At 37.2% G+C, this 27,860-nt stretch overlaps 1 protein-coding gene across 1 annotated transcript in view; it reads left to right on the top strand.

Annotated features, from left to right (window-relative positions):
• The window catches only part of CSMD3 (CUB and Sushi multiple domains 3), a gene marked incomplete at its 5' end in the record, with an annotated part of 687,334 nt that overhangs the window by 286,625 nt on the left and 372,849 nt on the right, over positions 1 to 27,860 (top strand). The window contains one exon of the mRNA XM_081322366.1: positions 21,930 to 22,007. Within this exon, the coding sequence (XP_081178492.1) occupies positions 21,930 to 22,007 (78 nt within the window). The remainder of the gene's footprint in view (positions 1 to 21,929; positions 22,008 to 27,860) is intronic.

Below are 27,860 nucleotides of genomic sequence, written 5' to 3'. Positions count from 1 at the left end.
TTTGAAAATATGGAGTATGTCAATTACTGTAATATGGAAGGTATTAGTTAGTTTGCAGTTTCCTAGCTTATGCTTTGTCTTACCTAAATTCATAAATGTGCAAAACAAGAAGGATAATTAATTATAATAAAGCATTGGTCAAATATGTTACCAGCAGTTTTGCTGCAGGATTGAATTTGACTTTTTCTAACTTGTTTCAACAAAGTTGTTTCAACAAAACCAATACTTAATGTCACTTATGGAATTGTGGTACAATTTTATTAAATAAATAATTGTTTCCCCTATGTACAAATTTGTTTATGGTACCATAGGTTAGCAAAATAGTCAATTTCTTTCTTATTGATCTGGTGTAACTGCTAATGATTGACTGATTTGCTTCTACATGACATATATTTACATTTTTAATATCAGAAATCATTATATGGCTTCAATATTACATAATAATGGTAAGGGGGAAAATCATTTTTTTTTTAAAAAAGATAGGCTACCTTAGTAAGCTAGGCATTTATGTGAGTGAATTATTGCAATTCTTCTGATATTATTGCAGAAGAAATAACTGCAGGAAAATTCTGATTTAACTGAAGGTCCACATTGTTGCTTTTCAAAATTGTGCTTCTGCTTATCTTGGTTTTGCTATTTCTATTCTTTATCCTAATTTTCCTTGACCTCCTTTCCTCACAAACCCATTTCTTTCTTGTTGTGTCATGACATAGCCCACAACCTATGACTAAATCATTTTATTGATTACATTCCATTATTGATAAAATCACAAACAATTTGTAACTTCTAAACTCACCAGTATGTAAATAATATGAACTTACTCACAAGTGTGATCTAAATGACGTGTTATTTAAATAGACTATTGGGGGAACACAGTGGCAAGACAGCAGGAGTGTTTAGCCATCTTTGTGTGTGTGTGTGTGTGTGTTTGTGTGTGTGTGTGTGTGTGTGCTTTTGTGGGACAGGAAGACTGCAAAATTCAGAATGATGGCAGTGGCAAGTGATCTTTTTTTACCCAGTTGCAATAAAACAGAGATCTATTCCACTTTTTTTGCACTTTTTTGCACTTTTTAAGTTTAGCACACCTCTACCTTTTCTTTCCCTTTGAAATTTGGAAAGAAACAATGCCACCAATATCCAGTCATGTTTGGGTGATATCACCCCCAGAAAATGTTTCTTTCATCAATATTAAGGAAAACAAAATGGGTTTGGGGGAATGAATCCCTGTAAGCTATGGTTTGTTCAGCCCTGTTTTACATCTAAGTATAGAATCCCATCTTAGATATAGTGGAATATAGGAGTGATTTTGGGGAATGAGAGGAAGAGATTCTGTCTAAGAAAAAAAAAACTGACAGACAGAAGCTTCCAGTAGCTTAATGCTCAGAGAAAGAATCAGAAAGGACTTGCCTTAATCAATCAAGCAATTACAAATTGTGGCAGAAAGTTTTGTACTTTCAGAATTGCAAGATTGTTTCAATGTAGCCTTACAATAAAGTACATTTAACACATCCAGTTGTGTTTCTTATCTGATTTACTTGGAAAATTGACACAATTTACCTAGAAGTAGAATACTGAAAGAAATATTAGGCGTAGAATATGAATTTGAACTGAGTAGAATATATTTTGGGGTTTATAGAATGCATGACAAACCTGTGACCATGGGTTGGATCATCCATTGAGACAATGATAGTGCAGTTCGATATGACCAGAATAAACATTACATTTTTTTAATTATTATTATTATTATTATTATTATTATTATTATTATTATTATTATTATTATTATTATTATTATTATTATTATTATTATTATTATTATTATTTAAACTTGTATACTGCCCTATTCCCGTAGGACTCAGGGCGGTTTACAGGGAAAAATTAAAAATACATACATACAAAGTTAAAATCGATTAAAACTAAAATTAAATTAAGTCCCTGAATTTAAACTAAAACTCCATTAATAAATAATTAAAACCCCTCAATCTGGGCCAGACAGCTCAAAAAGCCAAGTTTTCAAATCCCTGCGAAATGAGCGAAGGTCGGGGGCAGTCCTAAGCTCCGTGGGAAGATGGTTCCAAAGGGCCGGCACGCCCACAGAGAACGCCCTTCCCCTGGGGATAACCCGCCGGCATTCCTTGACTGGCGGTACCCTAAGAAGGCCCTCCCTGTGGGAGCGCACGGGACGATGGGAAGTTGATGCCGGCAGCAGGTGTTCCCTTAGATATTTTATGTCGACCTTATTATTTATTTCTTTATTATTAAATTTATTTGTTGCCCTTTTCACAGTTTGAGACAACTCTTTTGACCCCGATGCTGGATGGTCCAATGATCATCTCTGGAACATGTTGCGTCCCAATGTGAGGTTGGCCTCAGCCCTCCAAACTTTTCCTGAGGGCGTAAAGATGTGGCTGTGCCAGTCGGCTTGGGGCCCAAGTGGAGGATCAGTGCAATAGAGGTGCTTGATTGAGTACTAACAGATCTCTCCTCCACTCCACTTCGCCCCAACCCTCCCCATGGGTTGTTGTTTTAAGGTTTGATCTCAAAATTTTTGTTTTAACTAAGATGTAACTGTAAGCCACATGGTAAGATGGGCGGCCAATACATTTTATAAACAAACAAACCAAATCTATGGAAAGTGTGTATCTTAAAAGAAAAAAAATGTAGTGGCAAATGAACTTCAATAACAATTTAAAATTCACTTACCTAATAAGGTAAATAGAAAGACCATGGGTAGATAGAAAAAGAAGAGAAGAGGGGACAGATTCTGTCTTCTTGCTGGCCTCCTGATTGATTTTGCTTGTGGGAAGCTGGCAGGCAGGGTTGGAAATCACAACCACACAACTGCTGGGATAGTGCAACTGTGCAAATAAAATTGGTCTGATCATGAACATTTCAATTTCACAAATGTAATCGGTATTTTTTTTAAAATTTGTTCTTTAAGTCAGCAGACGGTTGCTGGTTCCAAAGTAGTTTTAGTACGATGCATTTTTTGGGCTAGCTTGAGGGTACAAACAGACAATGGCGAAAGGCAATGAAGTTTATAGGTATTCAGTAAATTGACTTTCAATAAAAAGGTAAATCTAATTTTAGCATTTTGCCAAGATTCTTTGAAAACCAAAAAAGTGCTTAAACACCATAAGTTATAAGCATATATACATACACACACACATACACACACATACATACATATATAGAGATAATAAACAGTATTAATAGTGAATTAGTATTCAGTTAAAATGAAAATGTTTCAAATTGTATACATTTTGTGTTTTATTAACACTATGTATTGTATGCTAATATAGATTTGTGGCTTCATAAATATTTTCATAAGTGTCCATATTGGGGAAGGATTGTTAAACGATAAACTTGCTTCACAGTTTTTTCAATGCAAAAATCACTTTTGTATTTCCATCCAACCTGTGCGGGAGACTCAAGGTCATTTGCATTGTGATAATGTGACTCATGTTTTATCTGTTTTGTTGTTCCTTCTTTTGTGCTTTGGACCAGATGCCAGTGAATATACACTTTTCAGTAATGAAATTATTACTAACGTGAAAATTTTACCAGATATGTGCCACATTCATTTCTAAATTTAAATGCACATCTAACCCCCGTACTGTTTATTAATTCTTGCCTATTAAAAGATAGACCAATTAAATATAGCTATAATCTGACTCATCATGGAGAAAGTAATAGAAATAGCTTTAAAGTAAATATTCAGAAACTGTTATGCAACCAAAAGTTCAAAAACATTCTTAAGTCTTGGAAAGGAGAGAGTATTAGTAAGAATCTCAGGCTGGTTCTTCCTGACTTATTGGGGTAAAATGGGGAGAATTGCAGCATATCTCAATAAAATATAGTCTGAGTCTTCCTGTAGAATTGATTCTTAATCTGGTTTACCTTTTAGGGCTAAAACATCAAATATTTTTCAAGATAATTTGAGTTTAAACCTTATACATTAGAAAAATGCTCAAGATACCAATAAACACTATGAAAAATGGATAATTTAAAGACACAAATAAAACACCAGCAAATAAAGCTGTCCAATCTTAAAATGCCCAGAGACAGAAAGAAGCATTTGCTAAAAGGAATAAATTAAATATACTGAAAATGGAAACCACTTTTCACTGGCATGTAAATTGGATTCAAACAGGGTTAGAATTGTAATAAAGATATTTTAAGGCTTTATGGGTTCTTTTAATATCTTGAAATTCTGCATTTACTTTGTGATTTTATTGTTGGAAGTTACACTGAACACCATGAAGAAATAGACTAGAGTATACATTTGAGCAAGCAAACTAACAAATATAAAGCTTGTAGCAGTAGATGACAAGGATTTATGGGGAGACCATTCCAGACTTTCATTGCACCAATGAAAAAGGTAGAATTCCCTGCTAAAGAAGGTTTTTGCAGAATACCTCTCAATCCTCTGTGTCATGAAATTTGTGTAGTAATAGGTGATATATGAAAATTATTACATGGTTGGTCAGACAGCCTGAGGTTTAGGCTGGATTTGGCATTTTTATCTACCTATCAGATCCTGGGATCTGATCCAAGGACCTGGGATAGTCAGATATTTTTTTGTAATATTAAAGGTATTGTCATAGGATATACCGGTAGGTTTCTCCAAATAAAGCTGCCTTTTGCAATTTATTGAATGTTTATTTTTTCAATGCCAATGGTGTTCAAGTGTTGTTTTGAAATTAAACTCAAAGTGCTTACTATTATTGGTACTACTGCTGCTTTTTTTTTGCTACAGTTGTTTTATTTTTATTACAAGTCTTTGTATTTTGTGATTTTATCCCATATTTTCTCTTTTATTCTGTTGTCTTCAGATACTGCCATATCCACTATCCAGACCTTTTTTTTCTGTCTTATTGACAATTGTTAAGTCTCGGGACTTATGTGGCAGTACTTGTCTGTTGGAATTATAAAGTCCCAGGGCACTACAGCATCTTCATTTTCTATTATTTTATCTATTTGGCAGTCCAACCAGGGCTTATGTGCAGACAAATGGTATTACTTGCAAATCTTCCAATGCAGTATTCTACTTTTTTATGACATTGTTTGTAATCGATCTGTTTGATCTTCTTGCAACAACTAACTAGGTGGTCCAGTGTTTCTTCACCTTCTTTCAGAGATAGTATTTGCTGTCTGTTGCTCTCTTTTCAATTCTAGCTTTGTATATATTAGTTCTTAAGGCTTGGTCTTATGGAGTCTAAAGTATTATTATTATTGTTGTTGTTGTTGTTGTTAGTCTGATTTATGCTATAACTTTTCATTATTGCTTTTTAGTTACTTTCTTTTTGTACTTATTTATAGTGAAGGATCAAATGTATAGTCACATAAAACCAGGAGCTGTGTGCATGTTTCAATGCCCTTATTTCTAAACCCAAACATGTACAAATAATGATATATTTATTAGCCATCTCTTAATTTCCCAATTATTATCTGCACGCAAAGGAATCAGATTACTTTCTTGTTTATGCCTCTGCTTGTTTATGCCTATTCCCCCTGCAAAATAATAATAATAATAAAAAAAATCTTTTCCAAGGTTTCTTAAGAGCTTAAGCATAAGCCTCAAATATCCGTAAAATCTTTTTAACATGGCTGCTCAATTCTCCATTCATATACTTCTGATTTTGGAGAAGTGCCCAAGAACAGTTCCATTTTATATTTACTAATCAGACACATTGGACAAAATAAAATGACATTTTTTTAAAGAAAAAAGTTTCTGTTTGCATTTAAACTTTCTGTTTGCATTTAAACTTTCTGTTTGCATTGTCGTGGATTGATGGCGGATCTGTGAATATAGTTATTTGGGAGTATTCTTTCAAATTTCATAACTAAGAAGTATGTGTTCATTTTAATTTGTTCAAACATAGCTTGCATTGAATTCAAAAAGTCTAATTATTATCCACTCTCTAAAGTAGAGAATTTAGCTATCTTTTGCCAATAAATTGCAAAACTTATACAGTTCCTTTCATTTCGTTCCCAGTTCCATGTTTTACCAGTTCATTTGACATCTATTCCTTTGGACAAAACCTTCTCTTGAACTTTTCAGATCTCCTAATAAAAGGGACATTGTACGTTGTACTTTCATTGAAATTATTCTTTTTTTAGGTAGTATATTGTTATGTATAGTATGATCTAGGTCACATTCACATAATCTCTTCATGAGTAACACAAGGCAGTCAAATCCCAGTCCTGGTATATTTTGTGCCAATTAGCACCTCCTGAGTATATTTGAAAATGCACACCATTCTAAAGAAAAGGACAATATCTCCAATTGTGTATTTATGTGTGTGTTTCTGTATGTGTGTGTGTGTGTGTGTGTGTGTGTGTGTGTTGTTTTAACAGATAAATGAAGAAGTGGTACTTTTTCAGAATAGTGCATATATTATTACAGAGAGAATATAAATGATATGATAAATAGGATTTTTTTAAAAAAAATAGTCTATTGAGTAACTTTAAATACTCATATTTATTTATAACAATACTCCTAATTGGAAAAAAAAAGCATTTCTAATTCTTTGTTTCATGTAATAAAGGTATCCAACATTCTGTGAATGAGATATTCACTAGTTCTAATATTCCAATTTTTTTCATTCACATTTTGTGATGTAGAAGATGACATGGTATGGAATACATTATCTCTAATACACTAAGACTTATTTTTCCTTTCTTTTCTCTTTTTATAACTTCACTGTCTCCACATATTTATATACACACAGGAAAAATATAAATATTTTTCATAATAATATAAAAAACAAAACATCTTTAAAAACAAAGTACTAATAATGGATATCATTAAATGGGAATTTAAGAAAAAATGGCCAGATTTGTCAAAAATCTTCTACATTGGTCTCTCTTTCAAATAAAATATCATTTAAAGGTTTGTAAATAAAATCTATTGACAAACCCTTACAGCAAGTGTATTCCCTATTTTAATATATTTTTTTCTCCCTTCCACCCTGTGTTTGATATTTCACAATTCTTCATACCGTGGTAAATTTCAAGTACAGGGATCATAGTCCACTAGATAATATGATGGTTTTTTTTTTATAAATAGCTATTGCACTATATTAATTTTGATAATTATAAGATAAGACAATTGTAGAACAAGGTCATTTCTCAATTGCTTCTCTAAAAGCAAACAATTGTAAATAGCCCATGCTGAAAATACTCAATCCAATACAGTGTACTATACGAGAAAATAATATTTTCTACTCCATTGCTTTAGATCAAAGCAAGTTAGTTTCACAGTTTTTAGAAAAACTTGTTGCTACTTTGCAGTAAATAAATAAATAGGTATATAAGGGCATTTAAGACTAGTATTTCAAAAGCTTTTCATAAATAATATTATTGTATTTTCTTCCTTATAAAGAAAGACTTATAAAGACTTGTTGTCTGTTGCACTTCAAAATAGAGTATTTTGCTAACTGCCAACTGCTAACTTCAGAATACTGTTTTTGCTAACTAAAACTGAAATTTTACTGGGATTGTTAATGCTCATCTTATTGCAAGACTGCATATTTACCTTTAACTATAAAGATATATAACATGGTCACTTTGAGGATACCATATATCATCTTCTAATCTCTAAAGCCCACAATGATAACAAATAGATGGATATAAAGTAGGCATGTGCAGACAAACAGAGGTTCAGTTGACGAAGAGATCAGGATCACTTAGGTAACATGATTCACTGTCCTGAAGTAAAGAGGGGTTTTGATTCACCTTGATGAAACAACTCGAATGGCCTTGAAATGCCTCAGGTCACAATTGCAAGAAAAAGCTTCACCAAGCCTTCCCCAGTGCTGGCTATTAAGCCTCTAAACTGTGTAGGTTCATGGTTGCCGACAGCATGCCATGCTGACATCCAGCATGAAACATCGTTAGCAAATGCCAAAAGTGCCTGTCATTGATTTTTTTAAAATATATTTTTTATCCTACCTGTATTATTTTTATAAATAACTCAACATAGTGAGCATACCTTATACTCTCTCTTCCTCCTATTTTCTGTACAACAACAGCCTTGAAAGTGTGTTGAGCTGAGAGTTGACCTTGGATTGACTGGTCCAAGGTCACCAAGCCACCCTTCATGTCTAAGATGAAAGTAGAACTTAATGCAGTCTTAAGGCAGTACTGGATTTCACAGTCTCCTTGACCATGTAGATTCTGGAGAATCCCAGTGTTTCCTGAAGTAGTCCAGTTGGAAAATGCTTAAATCAGTGCTTCTGGACACCTTGTCCTCTCAACCTTTTCTTGCTGAAAGAAATTCCTCTAGTGTTCTCCCACAATTTGGGCATGAAGGAGAAGACTGTGATATGCTCAAAATCAGAGGTATTTATTATTTCTTAGAAGGGGACTAGATTGCTTTGAGAAGCAGCCTTGAGAGGTATATTATCTGAACTTTTTTCAAAGGGAAACTGGCCCTCAAAACTTCACCATCCTAATTTAGTACATTGATTGAAATATATTTTATACATAATGGCATTTGGCATACATTTGGTAGAAAAATATGGGTGCCGGAAACCATAAAAAGCCGACACTTCAGGCTTTTAAATGTAAAACCAAATCAAAACTCTCGAACAGAAAGGCTAGTTATGAATTATTGTGTGGTGTTGTTTTTCTTTTTTCCTGGAATCATATTCCAGTTTTACGGATAGGTTTACTGACAGTAGTAAATTTTCAGATAGAACTAGTGACTCTGCCCCCGTAAATTTCTTACTATCATATAAGAATCGCTATATTTCATTCTTCCCATACTGTTTTCTTCAGAAGTGATTCAAAAATAATCCTCATACAATATAACTTTAATGAGTTGCTGTTTAATATGAAGTTTATTGCATTCTAAATATTTCAGGCAAGAATACTAGATAATTTATTCTTAGTTGATAGGTTTCAATCTGTTCTCTCTCTCTCTCTCTCTCTCTCTCTCTGTGTGTGTGTGTGTGTGTGTGTGTGTGTGTTTGTGTGCATGTGTGTGAGTGTAAAATACAATATTTTACTGGTATAGGAATATATTTATATTTATATTCCAGAGAAACTCAAGTCACATCAATGTGGCTTTTGAAAATCCCATTTCTTATTGGGTCACAATATATGCAACTAATATTACTTTTGGCTGAGCTACCTTTAGCAGCATCCACAATCTTACTACTTCGGAATGTATTTTCTCATAATACCTGCACAATACATATTAAATGAGCAGAATGAAAAATAATACATCTACGCATGCCCAAGATGGCGGACATGCTTGGCTGAGCTCCGCGAGGAGTTTCGGCAACTTGGCGACCCTGGGAGTCCCACAGAAGTGTTTATACCTTCTGTGATGGGGCTTGGGTCGGGTGGACGAGAGGTTGTTGGTGGCTGTTCCTGGGCAGCTGTACAGTTCTCCGTTGTGGGAGTTGGCTCCGCGAGCCCTGGACCTTCGGAGGGCCCTCGGTGGAGTCCGGTGGAGCCTGGGAGGGCTTGGAAGGCCCGGAAGAGCCCGGAAGAGCCGCGCTCTGTGCGGCGCCGACCAGCTGATTGTCGGTGCCATGGGAGCCCGGCGGAGCCCGGCGGAGCCCGGGAGAACTTGGCGGAGCTCGGCAGTGCTCGGGAGAGCTTGGCAGCTGCCTGGAAGGTTTGGAGGAGCCACGCTCTGTGGGGCGCCGACCGACTGATGGTCGGTGCCGATGGAGTTGCGGCTTGGAGCAGCATCGGAGTGGTGGAGTGGTGGAGGCATTGTGGTGGCGTCTCGAGTGGCTGGCGGTGAGGTGAGTTGGAGCGTGGAGACCATGGCCTAGTGGTGGAGAGCGGACGCTTCGTGCTTTGGACGGTTGGGAGGCACAAACCAGTTTTGCGCCGCTAGAAGAGTTTGCGGCCCAGCGGAAGTACTACGGGTTTCCTGGTTTCCTCCTCTATTGGCTTACCTATCACCTGACCCTCTCCTGATGCGGAGAAGAAAATTGCAGTCAGGATTTTTTGCCATTTTACGACTCTGCAGGCTTTTATGCCTTGGATTAATATCTGCTGACTCTTTTGCCTGTCACCCCCCCTCCCCAAAGGTTTCAGAAGGACCCGGGCACAAAGCCACTGTGGGAGAGTGGCCTAGACTTACCATCTGCTAACCCCCTAGAGGTGAGAGCTCTGGGTGGTATGCTTTATCCCGGTTGTGCGTTCCAAGCTGCTCCCCGGATCTGACCGTAGTGAGAGGACGGGGATTGATCTGTTCTGGGGGTACACCCAGCTCAAGTGGCAGTGGAGCTGGGTTGGCAGACTGGACACTTACCTTTTGATTTAAGATCCTCCTGATCGATCTAGGGATAGCCTTTTTGCCGGACTTATTTCGATAACCATGACTCGCCTTAGCTACTCCAGCACGGTTTTGTTCACCCTCAGGGGTGCCCCCCCTTCCTGGGTGCGACCCGCCTCATTTTCCATTCCTCCTTTTGATGAAGGGCCCAATTGCTGGGACCCTGAGAGATGGCTGGGCAGGGATAGGGGCCTCCGGTACAAATTTAATAAGAGGCCCCTGGTTAATTTTTTAGTTAATTTTTTGTGGGTTAGGGCGGGGGGAGGGATTTCATGGTTGGATGGAAATGGGGGGGAGTCCACCAACTGTTGTTGAGGCCAGGTCCGGGATTGATCACGTGGGGGGAGCTGGGATTGGTTGCCTCCGGGGCTCCGGAGCGGGTCGTGGGATTACCTATTCCCACGACGTTAGGGAATGGCAGCAGGTGTTTGAACAGAGAGCCGTATTTATTTATTTATTTATTTATTTATTTATTTATTTATTTATTTATTTATTTATTTATTTATTTATTTATTCGGTTTATATACCACCCTATTCCCAAAGGACTCAGGGCGGTTTACATGGCAAAATTTAAAAACAATCCAATATAAAATTAAAATAAAATTAAACTAAGTCTAGCCGCAAAAATTAAATCACAATTTAAAAACATTAAACCCCTCAGTCCAGACCAGATAGCTCAAAGAGCCAGGTTTTTAGGTCCCGGCGAAATGAACGAAGGTCAGGGGCAGTCCGGAGTTCCGTTGGCCGTTGATTCCATAGGGCAGGCGCGCCCACAGACAACGCCCTCCCCCTGTGGATCGCCCGTTGGCAATCCTTGACCGGCAGTACCCTGAGGAGGCCCTCCCTGTGGGAGCGCACAGGACGATGGGAAATTGACGCTGGCAGCAGGTGTTCCCTTAGATAATCCAGGCCCATGCCATTTAGGGCTTTATAGGTCATCACCAGCACCTTGAATCTCACCCGGAGGGCAACCGGAAGCCAATGCAGCTCGCGGAGAAGAGGTGTTACATGGGAGTATCGGGAGACTCCCATCACAACTCGTGCGGCTGCATTCTGCACCAGCTGAAGGCTCCGAGTGGTCCTCAGGGGCAGCCCCATGTAGAGAGCATTGCAGTAGTCTAGCCAGGAGGTCACGAGCGCATGGGTGACTGTGTGTAGGGCATCTTGGTACAGATAGGGCCGTAACTGGCGCACCAGGCGAACCTGGGGAAAAGCCCCCCTGGCCACGGCTCCTATATGATCTTCCAAACTGAGCCGTGAATCCAGGAGGAGAACCACTGAAGGACCGTGTCTCCCACTCCTAATCCCCTGAGATGCCGCAGCAGGATACCATGGTCGATGGTATCAAAAGCCGCTGAGAGGTCTAATAGGACTAGGACAGAGGAACAACCCCTGTCCCAGGCCCTCCAGAGATCATTCACCAGAGCGGCCAATGCCATCTCTGTGCTGTGCCCGGGCCTGAAACCCAATTGGTACGGGTCCAGATAGTCAGCTTCCTCCAGGAACAAAGGGAGCTGATGCGCCACCACGCTCTCAACAACCTTCGCAAGAAAGCAAAGGTTGGAGAGCGGATGGAAGTTGTTTAATACAGCTGGGTCCAAGGCAGGCTTCTTGCGGAGAGGTCTCACAACCGCCTTCTTCAAGGCAGTGGGGAAACTACCCTCACTCAAAGAAGCAGATATCACCGCCTTGAGCCAGCCTCGTGTCCCCTCCCGAGCCGCATAAACCAGCCAGGAAGGGCACAAGTCCAATAAACATGTGGTGGAGCTCAGCTTCCCCATAATCCTGTCCACTTCCTCCGGAGTCACAGGATCAAACTCCTCCCAGATAATGTCGACAAGACCACCCATGTCCTGATTGTCAGACTCTGCCCAGTCGGAATCCAAACCGGTCCAAATGCGAGTGATTTTGTCCAACAGATGTTGGCTAAACTCCTCAGCACGACTCACCTCCTGATTAAGGAGGGAGCGGGTCACCCTAAACAGGGCGGCCGGGCAGTTATCTGCGGACGCGATGAGGGTAGCAAAGTAATTAGACCTTGCCATCCTCATCGCCGCGAGATAAGACCTTGTAAAGGATCTTAGTCGTGATCAGTCGGATTCAGACCGGCTGGATCTCCAACAGCTCTCTAGGCCCCGTCTCCGACGCTTCATCTCCCGGAGCTCCACGGAAAACCATGGAGCCCACTGGGATCTGCACCGGGTCAGGGGCCACAAGGGTAGAACTCGGTCAAGTGCCTCCGTGGCTGCCTTTTCCCAGGCATCTGCTGAGCTGTGAGCAAAGGAGGCAGGTGGGGACCCCAGTGCTGCCTGGAACCTCTCAGGGTCCATTAAGTGCCTGGGGCGGAACCATCTCATTGGCTCAACAGCCCCATGATGGGGAGTGGCAATACGGAAGACCAGCCGCAGGAGATGATGATCGGTCCATGACAGGGGCATAACAATTGGAGAACCCCCTCCAAGATCATCTAACCACAGTCCAGATAGAAAAATCAAATCGAGCGTGTGGCCCCCCACATGAGTCGGGCCCTGAATTACTTGTGTCAGGTCCATGGCCGTCATGGAAGCCATTAACTCCCGAGCTAACTCAGATGATCCTCCCAGGGATGGTAGATTGAAGTCACCCAAAACCATAAATTTGGGGAACTCAATCACCAGCCCCAAGAGGATATCGAGAAGCTCAGGCAGGGCTGCTGCTGCGCGAGTAGGTGAAAGGTACACCAGCAGCAAGCCCAACTGCACCCTAGGGACACATCTCAGGAGGAGGGACTCACACCTGGCTATTTGGACAATGGTGGCCTCCTGCAGACAAAGGGTCTCCCTCATAACTACCACCACTCCCCCGCCCCTACCCTGAGCCCGAGGCCGGTGAAGCACCCAGAAACCTGGTGGGCAAAGAACAACCAGAGGGACACCACCCTCTGGGCCCAACCAGGTCTCCGTAATGCAAGCCAGGTCCGCATGCTCACCCCCAACCACATCCCGGATGAGAGGAGCCTTATTGGCTATGGACCTGGCATTCAAGTACACCAGCCGGAGCTCAGGTGGCTGCTCATCCTCGCTCCCGGAGCCTCGGGACGAAACCAGAGGGTTGGAGCACCTCACCGCTTGGAGATAGCGGAGACACACTCCCAGATGTCAATACAATTCGCCTGGTGCGCCAGTTACGGCCCTATCTGGACCGAGATGTGCTACGCACAGTCACCCATGCGCTCGTGACCTCCCGGCTAGACTACTGCAATGCTCTCTACATGGGGCTGCCCTTGAGGACCACTCGGAGGCTCCAACTGGTGCAGAATGCAGCCGCACGAGTTGTGTTGGGGGTCTCCCGATACTCCCACGTTACACCTCTGCTCCGTGAGCTGCATTGGCTTCCAGTTGCCTTCCAGGTGAGATTCAAGGTGCTGATAATGACCTACATAGCCCTACTTGGCATGGGTCCGGAGTATCTTAGGGAGCACCTGCGGCCGGCATCAACTTCCCTCCGCCCAGTGCGCTCCCACAGAGAGGGCCTCCTCAGGGTGCCACCAGTCAGAGAATGCCGACTGGTGGCCCCCAGGGGGAGGGCATTCTCTGTGGGTGCGCCTGACCTTTGGAACCGTTTACCGGTTGAGCTCCTTATGGCTCCCGACCTTCGCTCCTTCCGACGTGATCTAAAAACCTATTTGTTTGAACAAGCCGGCCTGGTCTGATGGGTTTGGGTTTTAATTATTGTTTTTAAGTAATTTATTTATTGTATTTGGGCACTATGGTTTAATCTGTTTTTAATTTTTGTATTTTTGTATTTTGGTATTTATTGCCCTGTTCACCGCCCTGAGTCCTTCGGGAGAAGGGCAGTATACAAATTAAATTAAATAAATAAATAAATAAATAAATAAATAAATAAATAAATAAATAAATGTATTCTTGAATACATGTCTGCTTAAATCTGACCATTTCTCTCTAAAACTATATGCATTTTCACAGCAAGATCAATGGGGGGATGATTATCACTGCATTTTTCAGAGGTTATTTTTCATTCCTATTTAATTCACTACATTTTGAAAGTAATTGTTTTTCAAATTAACTTCCTCTGATTTTAGCAAGAAAGACAAGAAATACTTTAAATGTCTTCCACTGAAACTCTTTGGATTGAAAAATACTTAACCTTGAGAGACAATATCCTCTATATGAAGGCTTAGGCAAAAAAAAATATTAAAAGTGAAGTTTAGCAAACTCAGTTGTCCAAAGATCATTGCTATGTAGCACAATGTATCATTTCTCTGCTGGTGCTGTCTGATGTTGGTTGGGGGAGATGGCTTCACACAGAACCAATAAGTAAAATCACCCCTGCAGGTGTTTACTACCAATGTGTAGTGTATCTGAGCTGTCAGCCTGACATCATGTTATATTTCCATAATAATATCTGCGTAATGCTATAAATTGGTGCTACAGATACTATTTCTGATAAACACCTTAAAGAAGCTTAAATCACATGATATAAATATTTAGATCTCAGTTAAATGAACAAGAGTCTCTCTTGTTACAAGGAGGGCAATAGGTTCTCTATCAATAAGGAATCCTAATCTAGCTTTATCAGCAAAGAAGGTTTTAGAAAAGTGTTGAATTCTACCATACTGGAGAAGAGCAGTCAGCTCTTTTGGCTTGATGGTATAATGAAAAGAATCACACTAGACTGCAGAAGTTGTAGCTATGTAGTAGAACACATCTCTAATTATTGAGAGAGAAAAATGGCTGCACCAAAAGTGCATTTCAATCTCGTGTAGGACTGTAAACCCAAAAAACAGATCATTCCCCAACATCATGAACACAAGACATAATTTATGCTTGATCTTCACAACCCAAGAAGGCAGACAGGAGAACAAAAATGAATTAAGTTAACTTCAAGGTCAAGAGTATGAAATGAAAAGTGGATCCCACAAAAAAAAACACTACTTGAAGTCCACAGTTCAAATATTTTTAACTAAAGCATCAACTCATTGTTCAGAGAAGGAAAGCACTACAGACAAGAATCTATTATTCCTGATAAATACATAAATTGATTCCTGAAACTATATTTCTTTAGTAGATCTATTACAAAGGTATTATAATATCAGACAAGTGGCATAAACAAACAGAATAATAAAGGATAAAATCCATCCCAACATAATGAATGAGCTGTTTTAGTTATAAAGACACAAAATGTTGTTAAATAAACCAAATCCACTCCCAAATTCATTTAGGTCCATAGTACATAGGCAGCATTGACTGAACTTGGTGATGACCTCTGCCAGAGACACGATGAAGGTGATGCAACTGTCCTCCATCTTCTTGATCTGTCAGTAGCTTTTGATACCTTCAGTTGTGATATTTTGTGGGACTGAATATGGGGATTGAGAGTGGAAGACATGATGTTGTGGTCTTTCTTTTATTTCTCCATGACAATGGTTGGGTCTTCATCATTCTCCCAGTGCCATGTATTTTCCATATTTAGCTCTGAATTAGGAGCTGTAGTAGTACAGTGGTTAGAATGTAGTATTGCAGGCTAACTCTGTGCTTACTGCAAGTTTGATTCTCACCGGCTCAAAGTTGATTCAGCCTTCCATCCTTCTGAGGTTGGTAAAATGAGGACCCAGACTGTTGGGACAATATGCTGATTCTGTAAAACAATTAGAGAGGGCTGTAAAGTACTTTAAAGCAGTATATAAGTCTAAGCATTATTGCTATTAGTTTACTGCCCCAGACAGAATTGGGGTACTACAAAGACATTTACCCAAATTCATTTACACCAACTTTGTCTTTTCCTGGAACAGGAGTCCTTTATCACAGTCAATCAAGCTTAATCATCTTGCAGCTGGACTATTGCAAAACACAAACCATGGATTTCTTAAAATTATTCAGCTGCTGTAGAAAGTGGTGGAAAAGACAGTTATGGGTCTGCTTTTGGTACACACATGTTACGGCTCTGCTGTGCCAGTTGTACTAATTGCCAGTAATCTTTGAGTACAATTCAAGACATTGATTTTCATTTATGAAGCCTCCTTAGCCAAAAGCCTAGTAATCTGAAGACTACCTCTCTCCCATTATTACTGAATGTCCTGAAAATCCAATAGAATGAACGTGTTCATGTTCCATCCTTCTCATCAATGCCACCTGATGAAGTCATTGTATTGATTATCAATATAAAATACAAGTGGGACATTTTTGACTACCCTTGATTGGTTATGTTCATTTTCCCCTTTTCATCATATGATTGTGGGAGGAGGAGGAGGAGGAGGGAGTTGGTTTCTTACATTGGATGTTTGTCTTTAGCTGTAATATAATAATCATAATATCCATACAAATGAAGAAATGGAAGAGTTTTCCCCCCTTAATATTAAAATCCTAGAAAATAATAGATTTGTGCCTACTTTATAGGTGCTTTTGTCTGTTCATTTTTGTTTGTTGGTTTGTTTCTGCTTTGAAAACAAATACTATTGTAACTATCAATTTATTCTACCATTTCCACTCCACTTACCCATTCACTAAAAGGTAAAGGTTCCCCCGCACATGCGTGCTAGTCGTTTCCAACTCTAGGGGCCGGTGCTCATCTCTGTTTCAAAGCCGAAGAGCCAGCACTTGTCCAAGGACGTCTCCGTGATCATGTGGCTGGCATGACTAGACGCCAAAGGCGCACAGAACGCTGTTATCTTCCCACCATAGTGGTCCCTAATTTTCTATTTGCCGTTTTACGTGCTTTCGAACTGCTAGGTTGGCAGAAGCTGGGACGAGTAACAGGCGCTCACTCTGTTATGCGGCACTCGGGATTCGACCCGCCAAACTGCCGACCTTCTGATCAACAAGTTCAGCGTCCTAACCCACTGAGCCACTGCATCCCTCAATTTATTCTACCATTTCCACTCCACTTACCCATTCACTACTGATAAATAAAATATTTTACTTAGGTTGTATAATATAATTCAATATAACCTCACTGGAGATGTGCCATTTGTATATTAAGAGAAGAAATATTTGTAATCAGCACTGGAGATACAATGTAACCAATTATTAAGAAAGTCACAATGATTTTAATATAGGAGATATTGTATGTAGCCAGTTTCAACATACTGGAATTTTCATCAAATCTTGCAAGGGTTTATATTTAAATAAGAGTGTCTAGTCAAATGCTCAATCATTATTTGAAAGTTTGGGAAGTTGTTCAATTTGTATTGCAAATGTTTTTAGCTAAAACTTTTTTTAAAGGGAAGTTGTTTTTTTTTGTTTTAATAGATTGTTAACATTTCCTCTATTTCAGATAATTGATTATTCAAATTGTAATATGCAGGTATGAGATGCAGAAATGAGCAGAGTGGGCAGATGGAATAAATCCCACAAATAAATTTAATAAATCTCCAAAATAGCCAATATGATTTAGCAGCCAAGAAAATGTTGATTGAATGAAAGTGATGAATACTGGACATTATGTAAGAGAAGAGGGGGGAAAAAAGAATAAGAATTGCTGGAAATATGCAGAGAAATCGCACTTAGCTTTTTATCCACATATCAAGTCCTTTTCAAAGGATTGGCAGATGTTGTTCTTTAATAACATTAAAAGTATCATTGCAAGATGTAAGCTGTTCCAAGTAAAGTTGCCTTTTGCAATTGACTGATGGTGATTTAATCAATGTTGATAGTGTTTGTGCGGTGTTCTTGTTATTTTAGGACTGTATCCATGATGCCTATTACTATTAGTGCTATTGTGTTTTCTTTTGCTATAGTTGTTCTACTTCTATTATTATTATTATTTAATTATGATTGATCACACAGCCAGCCAGATTTTAGACTGGATTTGGCATTTTTTGAGTCTGTCTCAAAGACCTGGGATAAGCAGATGTCGTTGTTGAATGGTGTTTATTATTATTACTATTATGTGTAGATAATTTACTGTTAGATTCATAGTCTAAAACTAGTGGAATCTTAATAATTCAAATACTAACAAAGGACTTAAGTAATTATTAAAATAAAGATAAAGGTAAAAGTTTCCCCCTCTCCAGTCAAGTCCAGCTGTAATGGGCAGTGCTCATCTCCATTTCTTAGCCGAAGGATCAGCGTCGTCTGAAGATCCTTTCCATAGTCATATGAACAGCATGACTATATGCCAAGGCAGATGGAACACTGTTACTTTCCCACCAAAGTGGTACCTATTTATCTACTCACATTTGCATGATTTGCATGCTTTTAGGTGGCTAGGACCTGGAGCAAGTAATGGGAGCTCATCCTATCATGGGGCACTTGTACCCAGGCGGTCAGTTTTTCAGCTGACAAGCTCATTGTCTTTAACCACTGAGCCATTGTATCCCCTATTAATAAGATAGTGTCTAAGAATATAGACAGTTCAAAGCAAGGTGTTTTTTTTGTAAAATTAGAGTGTTCAAATCTGATAAATTCAATATTTCAGATTTCAAGGAAGTATTTTATGTATTGCTGCAATGACTCCAATCAAGATTGGTGTAACAACATTTTTCCCCATAAGTATTCAACTTTGACCTACAAGTCCCTATATTTCATGTTTTTTTCCATTGTTTTTCCTCATTTCTAGAATCACCGGGAATAACATCATCAGTGAACCAGATTTTCTTCTTTTAAATCACTGTTATATCAGGCATGTTATGAACAAGATTCCTCTCTATTTGCATCTTAAAGCCCCTTAAGATCTTAAACCACTCATTTCCCAAAACCTACTCAATTTGATGGTTCCAGTAGTTTTTACTACATTCAAATTCAGACTTATGACAAAGTTTCCAGTTAATAATTTTTGGCATCTCAGTTGTGACTGCTTGTAGTCAGTTTGTGAAATTTTGCAGCAGCTTCTGATCAATTGTGCCATCCTTTTTATTAGAAAGTAGACATTTGCTGTTGTTAGTTACAGTAAGATTTTGCCTAGTTGTCAGTTAGTTGTCAAAGCTTGTTTTTGAGCCACTAAAATAAAAAAATAAGTTTTTTTTCTTCAATAATCCTGATCTTAACCAACTCCATGTGGATTTTTAATCAACTTTTTTTATCCTTCCAGTATTAATCATGCAGCAGCTTGTTCTTCTAATTAACAAATTTGTTTTCAGTTATTTCTTTTCTGTATTCAGCCTTCATCTTTGTTGTTTTCAGGAGATTTCCTTGATTGACATCCTTAACAAGAGTTCTTGGCTCTTCTTAATATGGGCATTAAGGCCATGTTCTTCTTCCTGCTTTACCTGTAGAAGTCCTCTATCCCAGGGGTCTCCAATCCCTGGTCCTTGGACCAGTACCGGCCTGCGACATGCCAGCAACTGGTCTGCACAAACAAGGAAAGCCCCATCCACAGGATGCAGGCAACACACAAAACCACGCACCCTCCAGTCTGTGGAAAAATCTCTCTCCACGTAACCAGTCCTTGGGCCCAAAAGGTTGGGGACCTCTGCTCTATCCCCTTCAGTTCTTGTCAAATACAGCCAGACATCACTTTTGGGGTTGTTAGTATTACCTAGGAATCCTAGATCCTTGAGAGAGAAAGGTTCATGATCTGGATAGTTAAAAGGAAAAGAAAAATGGGAAGAATACAAAACGAAAAGCTGCCTCTTGTTTCAGACTTCCATCTCTCTCTTCTATACACATTCAGTCATTTATCTTCTACTTCATGAATTCTGATTCCTTTCTCCCTTTTAGTTTATATTCACTACTGCACCTAAGGTAGTACACTAATATATAATAACAACAATAAAAAAGAACACAGAATTCCATTATTTAGCCAAAATGTCACTTAAATATGTATAGCAAATGATTTCAAAGCAAGTAACTACGTAATATATTTTTTATAACCATTTAAATAATGGAATGAAGAGCCATGTTTCCAACATGATTATTAAATAATATACCCGGTAATACAGATAATGTGAATGCCCAGAAATCCATCTTAAAACACTTCATTTATTGGCAAACTCATATGAGAAATAATTATGGAAAATTCAATATGGCTAGTTATTTTTATCAGAAACGATGTTATAAAAAGTAGGTTTGGTAGTAGGAAATGACGAGAAACTATGATGGAGTTGTATATTGTGCTTGATCAGAATCTACATGAAATCTGGAAGTGATACATCCATAAAATTACTTAATATCTTGGACCTCAGTATTTAGGATATATCTAGGATTCTTTCTAGGCCAGCTGGGCAAAGAAGCAAGCAGTAATGATTTCCCTCTTTTTTTAAAAAAAGGATATAGAATTGATGTGTCTGTAAAATATTTTTATCTAAAAATGAAACACAGCATTTCTTTGAGAGATGAGAACAAAGTAATAATTTTAGAAAAATTTTATGTGGATGTGCTAGATACAGTTCAGGATGGGCAGTAAACATTCTTTCTGAAGCATTCATAGTGGGGGAAATGTCAGATTTCTGGATCTTCAATATTCATGTAGAAGAAGGAAATCCAACAGGAGAAATCAAATGGTTGTTATACTAAAGATGAATATACTTAATCCACTTTTGTATATGGCCATTCTGTATATGAATAGCTCTATAGAAATGACATCATTGTAACTACAGTATGTAATAGAAAAATAATGCAGGGGAACAATAATAGGGACTGTTGTTACAAGCAGAGGACTATGGTTGATAGATTAAAGATGATGAAAAAAATCATTTTATCTGATTAATTATAAACATCATATATTGTAACCATAGCATCAGATGGCTTTTCACCCTGTTCAATCTTTCACATTTGGCTAATATGCATCTATGATTAAGTTATAATCCAATAGTTTATCAAACAATATTATTTCACCCTATCATCAATCTCTTTCACTTGGTTAAAATCACAGTATAATATCCTGGTGATTAGATCCCTTGGTACTGTATATAGTCGCTGGTTGTGTATTGAAAGGTTGCTAGAAGGTCATCTATTCATCACAAATGTGGGCACTGTTTTAATTTCATTTTCCTCAACATAATAAAATTACTTAAAATTTTATAATTAAATGAGATGGAAAAAACATTGAGTATGATTTTTTAATTTAACTGTTGTTGGAAAATAATTTGATGATTATAAAAAGGTCTTCCCAGATATCCTCATGGGTAGAATTTTTAGTCCATGTGAAATTGTTTTTATGGGATGGGTGAAGTATCAACTCTGTGTTTTAGAATGCCATAATGGATATAAAATGTCACATCAAAGTTCTTGGGAAAATAAGATAAAATGTTGGTCCCCATTAATAAGGGAAATAAACACATATTAAATAAGAAAAGGATTGGCAAGTCTATTGTGCCCATAATTAAATTCGGTTTTCCAAGTTCCATAACTTCACAGTGAAATTGCACAAATACAGATATGGCAAATGGAAAAATATGTAAGTTAATTATAATATTTTGCATAAAAGGCACAATATACATTCATTTCAAGAATATATATGTTTTCCCCTTTGCTATATTACCTTTGTAGTCACTGTATATAAAATTTATAAATATTTGCCTTTTGTGTAAAAATATCTCTATTCTTTTCAAATCTTTTGGGTCCATAATGCTATTGGAAAGAAATTACTTTTAATTTGCATTTCCATGATTAAAAAGAATTGTCAATTGAAATGAAGTCATTTTAGATTGCTTTATCTGATATGTGCTTTTGTTTGTTTTCTTAACTAGTGAAAAAGGCCATAGATTTTAAATCTAGAGGATTTAAATTGTTTCCAGGGAAAGACAACAGCAACAAGTTTTCTATCTGTGAGTGTACTTCTTTTTGTTACTTTTTTAGTGCAAGAGTGAAGTTTGTGCTGTCTGTGTTGTTTGTGTGTTGTACTGTTTCACATATATCTAAGCATTTACGTGTATGAAATGTTTATGCTCCAGTCTGCATGATGAATATGCGAAGTGTAGATGTGCTGTGAAGAGTGACTCTGTATAACATTGGCATCCCCAGAATATGTTTCTTTCACTGTTAATGTCCCAATTTAAATTAAGAATTATAAATATATATACCAACCTTCTGAGGTTGGTAAAATGAGGACCCATATTGTTGGGGGCAATATGCTGACTCTGCAAACCGCTTGAAGAGGGCTGTAAAGCATTATGAAGCGGTGTATAAGTCTAAGTGCTATTGTTATTTTCCACTTCTCCTAAAAGTAGTCTTTTGCTGGAAGTAACATTAATGTAAGTAATCATGCATTATTTTTATGTCTTCCAAAGAGGAATTGAAAGAAACATATTTTTCAATTAATATATAGGATGACAACCTTTCAAATTTGATTGAACATCAATGCATAAAAGGAAATAACATCTTCATTATGTATAATAAACAGATTTATTCTGCAGTGGTAGAGTTTGCTTTGTATTATTTTTCTCTCAGAGAAATATTTAGCAATGCAAGAAGGATTGAAATGTCAAGCTTTATTAATCATTTTTATGGGTTAGCAGAAAATAATAGAAAAAAATGATTTTAAACAGGATGTCATATGATCTCTCCCCTCCACCCCAGGCTGCCAACAGGTGTCATTGTCTAATCTGAAGAATAAATGATGAAAGATTAGAAAGAATAATACATCTCCAAGCTTATATTGAAGCATACTCTGTTTAGTTTAGACTTTTTCTCTCCAGTTTTTACAGACTATCTAAATATTAAACTGGTCTTCAATCTGGTCCAATTTTTTTTTGTTTCATATTTTCTTAGCTTCCCTTTGGGTGATGCAATTATTATCTGTGGAGATTCTCAGTCATCCAGGTCGTAGTTATCCCAAAGATGCTTGTTCATGAGGCAACTGGACTTTCTTATTTTTTCTTTGAAGACATTTCACTTCTTATCCAAGAAGCTTCTTTAGATGAGAAGTGAAACATCTTCAAAGAAAAACAAGAAAGTCCAGTTGCCTCATGAACAAGCATCTTTGGGATGTAATGATTATGTAATATACGATGACATGGAATGATGGTGTTAGAAGGCTAACAATGTTGAAAACCTTGTTCATGACCCTCAGTCTGTCATTCACTATCTAAAGAAAATAAGGGGAAAGGATACCTAAAATAAATGGATAGTGTAAGTTTCTTTGCAGTTGGGGTAGACAAATTGAACAGATCGAATAAGTCTTCTTGAGTCTTGGAACCTGAAGGAAATTGATCTGTACAATTGTATAATAACTAGACTTTATGGAGAATGAAAGACATGGGATTCAGACAACTAGGTCACATCAAAATTTGAGTTTTTTTCTACTTATGTGATATTATCTGGTTGTCCTTCAGATTTCTATAACCCAGATATGGAATACTGATAAAGGAGAATATTTGTAGTTCAGGGTTGAAATGAGGGGTCCTTGGTGCTCTCTAGCTTGGTTGTTTTCTTGCAGATGTTTCATTATGCAAACCAGGTAAATTCATCAGTGCTAGAACTATTGCTTAACATATGAGTTCAAGATAGCATGTTATCCAGGCACTTTATAGTTACTATTTTAGTAGCAGAACTTCATTTTCTGCAAAGGAAAGCTGTGCAATCTCAGGAAAAGACATGATGTTTTACTCACAAATAGGTGCTTAATTATGTGCTCATACCTTTTCTAAAACATTTCTGAAGTGCAGTAGATCTCTGTTAGGATAAAACTTGGCTCCAGATTTTATTTGATATTGGGCAAATAAACTGTAACTGGGGTTGCAGTTGAATTGACCTGCATCAGAGTCTGCATTGGGAAGAGGCTGACATCTGCACTGCTTGTGAGATTTTATTTACAGAAGAAAAAGTAGTTTTTTCATAGGATGGTCAGTAGTCAAATGATGATTTGTAATCCCACACTTGAGAAAGGGGTCAATTGATCTTAAGGCTCTAGGAGACTTTCACTCCCATTTCCACTCTTCAAATGGAAAGAAACAGTTAGAAACATTCCGAACATCCCCTTTTCAATTATGGAAAAGCACATAATAATTTTCTGACCAATTGTGACCTCAGAGTTTTATGATAAGGGGCAAATACAAATAAAATCAAAATAAGTCATTAAAGTCAAATGACCTCCTTCAGACATTTAGAAGGTCCAAAGGTTGAGTTGACTTCTCAAACGTTGCTCATCCTGATCCACATGTCCTACCATATATTTGCACCTCCCCTGAATTATCCTAAAATGCCTTTATCTATCAGCCAATCCCAAAAAATATCACAGATAGTGCTGTCCATGTCTGAAGTTTCTTGAGTCAATTAAGTTAGCATGAGCATTGTGACATTTAATTTCAATAATATTGAAAAAGAGCTTCTTCAGAGCAATTTATTGTATTATATCATAAACAAATTATATGGCTGCCCAACACAGTTGACTCCAAGCAGCTTGCAATATTAAAATGCATAACATAAAACCCTATGAAATACCATCCCACCCTACACATAACAGCAGCAACACAATCAAATCAACCACTTGATCAGCTCCATCTCCATTCATGATCCCCAGACCTGCTGATGAAACCACATCTTCAAGGACTTTGGGAAAAGCAACATAGTGGAGGCCATTTGTACTTTGGAGAAAATGGTGTTCCATGGAGAAGGGGCCACCACTCAGAAGACCCTTCACCATGTTCCCATCAGATGTATATCCCTAATAAATTGGACACATAACATAGCCTGCCTTCCTGTTCTGGTGAGCTAGGTAGATTTAAAAGGGGAGAGGCAGCCCTTCAATTTTGTGACATATTCTATATCTTTGATCTACTTAGAGACTACATACAAGTAAAATCTACATGCCTATTTTTGCTAAGACTATCTGAAATGGGGAAGAATGATATTTTAACTTAGCTTCTGCTGAGCATACAATATTAAGAAATGAATATCATTTATAAGGTATATGAAGTCAGAAAACTTTTAAAAGAGCAGAGGTTTTGGTAAATGTGCATATTTTTTTCAGGGTGGAACTACTTTTGAAGCACTTAAATACTCTCTATATGCATAAAATGTATTGCCCAAAGAATGAATTTTGTTTTATCTGTGAATCTTAGGGGCTTATTTCCATACATAATGACAGTATTGGAATTCATATCCCATATTTAGGTTAATGAGAACTTTCTATCACAAGCTTCAAAGGAATGTTTAATGGTTATTTAAAATATTGTACATTCACAAGCCTATTCAGCTTCACAAAGTGGAAATAAACTTCCACTTGTTTTATTTTATTACTATGCGATATTTCCCATCCCTAAACTTCAGCATTAGAACTGATGCAATTCAGAATATTCTCCTCTAACTATAAAACAGATACATACAGTATTGTATCATGCAAATATGATTAAGATTTCTTAAGCGAGGGGCTTAGATTTTCAACTTCATGCACGAAAAGTATTCCTTCTTCCAATGAAGGTACTATTTATAAACTTTTTATTAAATTCTATTTTATTTATTATTAAATTTATATGTTGGTCATGCCATTGTCTATTGACTCTGAGTGGCTTTCAACATCATAAGAGTGGCAATATGAAATATTAAAACATTTAAAAAACAAGAGCATTAAAAGTTAACAAAAACAGAGTAAAACAGGAACCAGTTTATCAATGGGATGGTGGTGGATCTTCTGAATAAAACTGAAATTCAGTTGGTTTTATAATGAAAGTGATGGTTAGAACATTTTTAAGCATGAAGTGATGGTAATGTACTACTGCTTCTTTTTCTTGGGAAATGAATGCACAATGGGCTTGATTAGTTTGCATATTATTTGGGTTTTAATAAATTTGGGTTTTAATAAATAAATTTTAATAAAATTGGGTTTTAACTTTTGTATGGTTGATTTTTAACTCCCTGTAAACCGCCCTGAGTCCTCAGGGAAAGGGCGGTATATAAATGCAATAAAATAAATAAATAAATAAATAAATAAATTTCTTGTAATGCTGCTACTAAGTTATTTTAATGTGACTAACCTTTTCATTTTCTCCCATTGCTACTAACATTTCATTTTGATGTTGCCACACTACTACTCTTATCACAGTTCCTGACTTAATACTAAATATTTACTATATTTAATGGATAAGTGAATCCCACTATTATTTTGTTAATACATAGTATACAATATTATTTTAGTAAATAACAATATTTTGATGTATGTATGATATTATGTTTAATCCTTATGAAAAAGTCATTTGTTTTCTATTTTTAACTAGATATGTTAAGGGTTCATTAATTCCAAGAAGCTTTAAAATGTATTGCTAACCCATGTTAAGAGTTTCTATGTATTTTGAGAAAGTCTGTCTCAAAATTTCAGATGTGTCAAATCAAATTAATTCCATTGGCATAAGCCGCCTTCTTGCAAACTATTCAGGAATCCACTTATGGTCTATCCTAATTGTACAGTAACACCAACATATTATTTTTGTTGATCAAATACTATTAATGTAAAAAAGTATAAAAGAGAAAGAGATCAGAAAGGAGCAAAATTAGACAATGGGAAAAAAATCTGGAAGTACAATGCAAATGACATTTACACATAGTATCAACAACACTAGTTTTCACACAGGGACAAGTTTAATCCTAATTAATTCAATTGAATATAGCCAAAATAATTATAATAAAGACAGAGAGTCTTATTTCTATCCTTGCATACTTATGCTGTTTCAACAATCAAAAGAAGAAGCAAGAAAATAAAGGAAACTTCAACGATATCTTTGATCAATCCATTAAAATCAGGGAATATAACTCTTGAAATTAAGTGGCTATCATCCCCAAAGCCTTTAATTAAAAAAAATGTCAAATAGATGCAGAAAAAAAATAAGTAAACAACAATGTTAATTAGAAAGCAGAAATCAATCTTTTTTGTCTGTGCTGTGATCTTAATATTTAGTTTATTTTTTAAAAAAAATAGTTTTGTCTTTCAATCATTATAATATCTACACAATATATTTTTTATTGTTGTTATTATTACCCCTCTTCCTTTGGGAGCAAACTATTTTCAGAGGAAATGGGGCAAAAGAGGAACTTTCCTTATTATTTTACTTAAAAAAGAAACCTCACCTGTCACCGAAGTGTGACATTTTTCTCGATTTTGTTCAGTTGAACAAAATGTTGCACAAGCTGATGCTTATTTTCATAAAGTACAAGAAACTAAATATTTTCCCTAGCCCGCTGTGAACATCTTATAAGAAACATTTCTGAAACAACATCATACCTCCATTTTTGTTTTTTACATTTTAATTTGCTTCTGAACATTCAGTAATGGGGTAAATTAGAAGGAAACAAACAATGAAACAATGAAACAAAGCAGGCATGAAATAAAGCATGTACAGTCTAATCATTTATGTGGTTAACAAAAGAATGTCCAGTAATAATATACTAGTATTAACCAGAAAGATTGACAAATCAGAAAGTATTACATCGTAATATCTCATTTCTACTGGAGAGTAGGAACATACAATGAAGTCCCACAGCATTTATCTAGATTATGACGTTATCCAATCATTGATGAACCATTAGAAAGCGTTCAATTTTCTTTCCAATGCCATTCTAGGGTCTAGAACTTAAATCTAGAAGAATATAAAAGACCAAACTAGAATTCTACATGCTAAAGGAAGCATTGACCTTTCTTTTAAGAATGTTTCTGAAATTTTATAGAACAAAGTTAATAATAAGCTTAA

This window comes from Vipera berus, assembly GCF_964194415.1.
Source record: "Vipera berus genome assembly, chromosome: 3".
In the NCBI taxonomy this organism is placed as follows: Eukaryota; Metazoa; Chordata; class Lepidosauria; order Squamata; family Viperidae; genus Vipera; species Vipera berus.
Note: the sequence above shows the minus strand (reverse complement) of the source record. Positions and strands in the feature narration are given on the sequence as shown.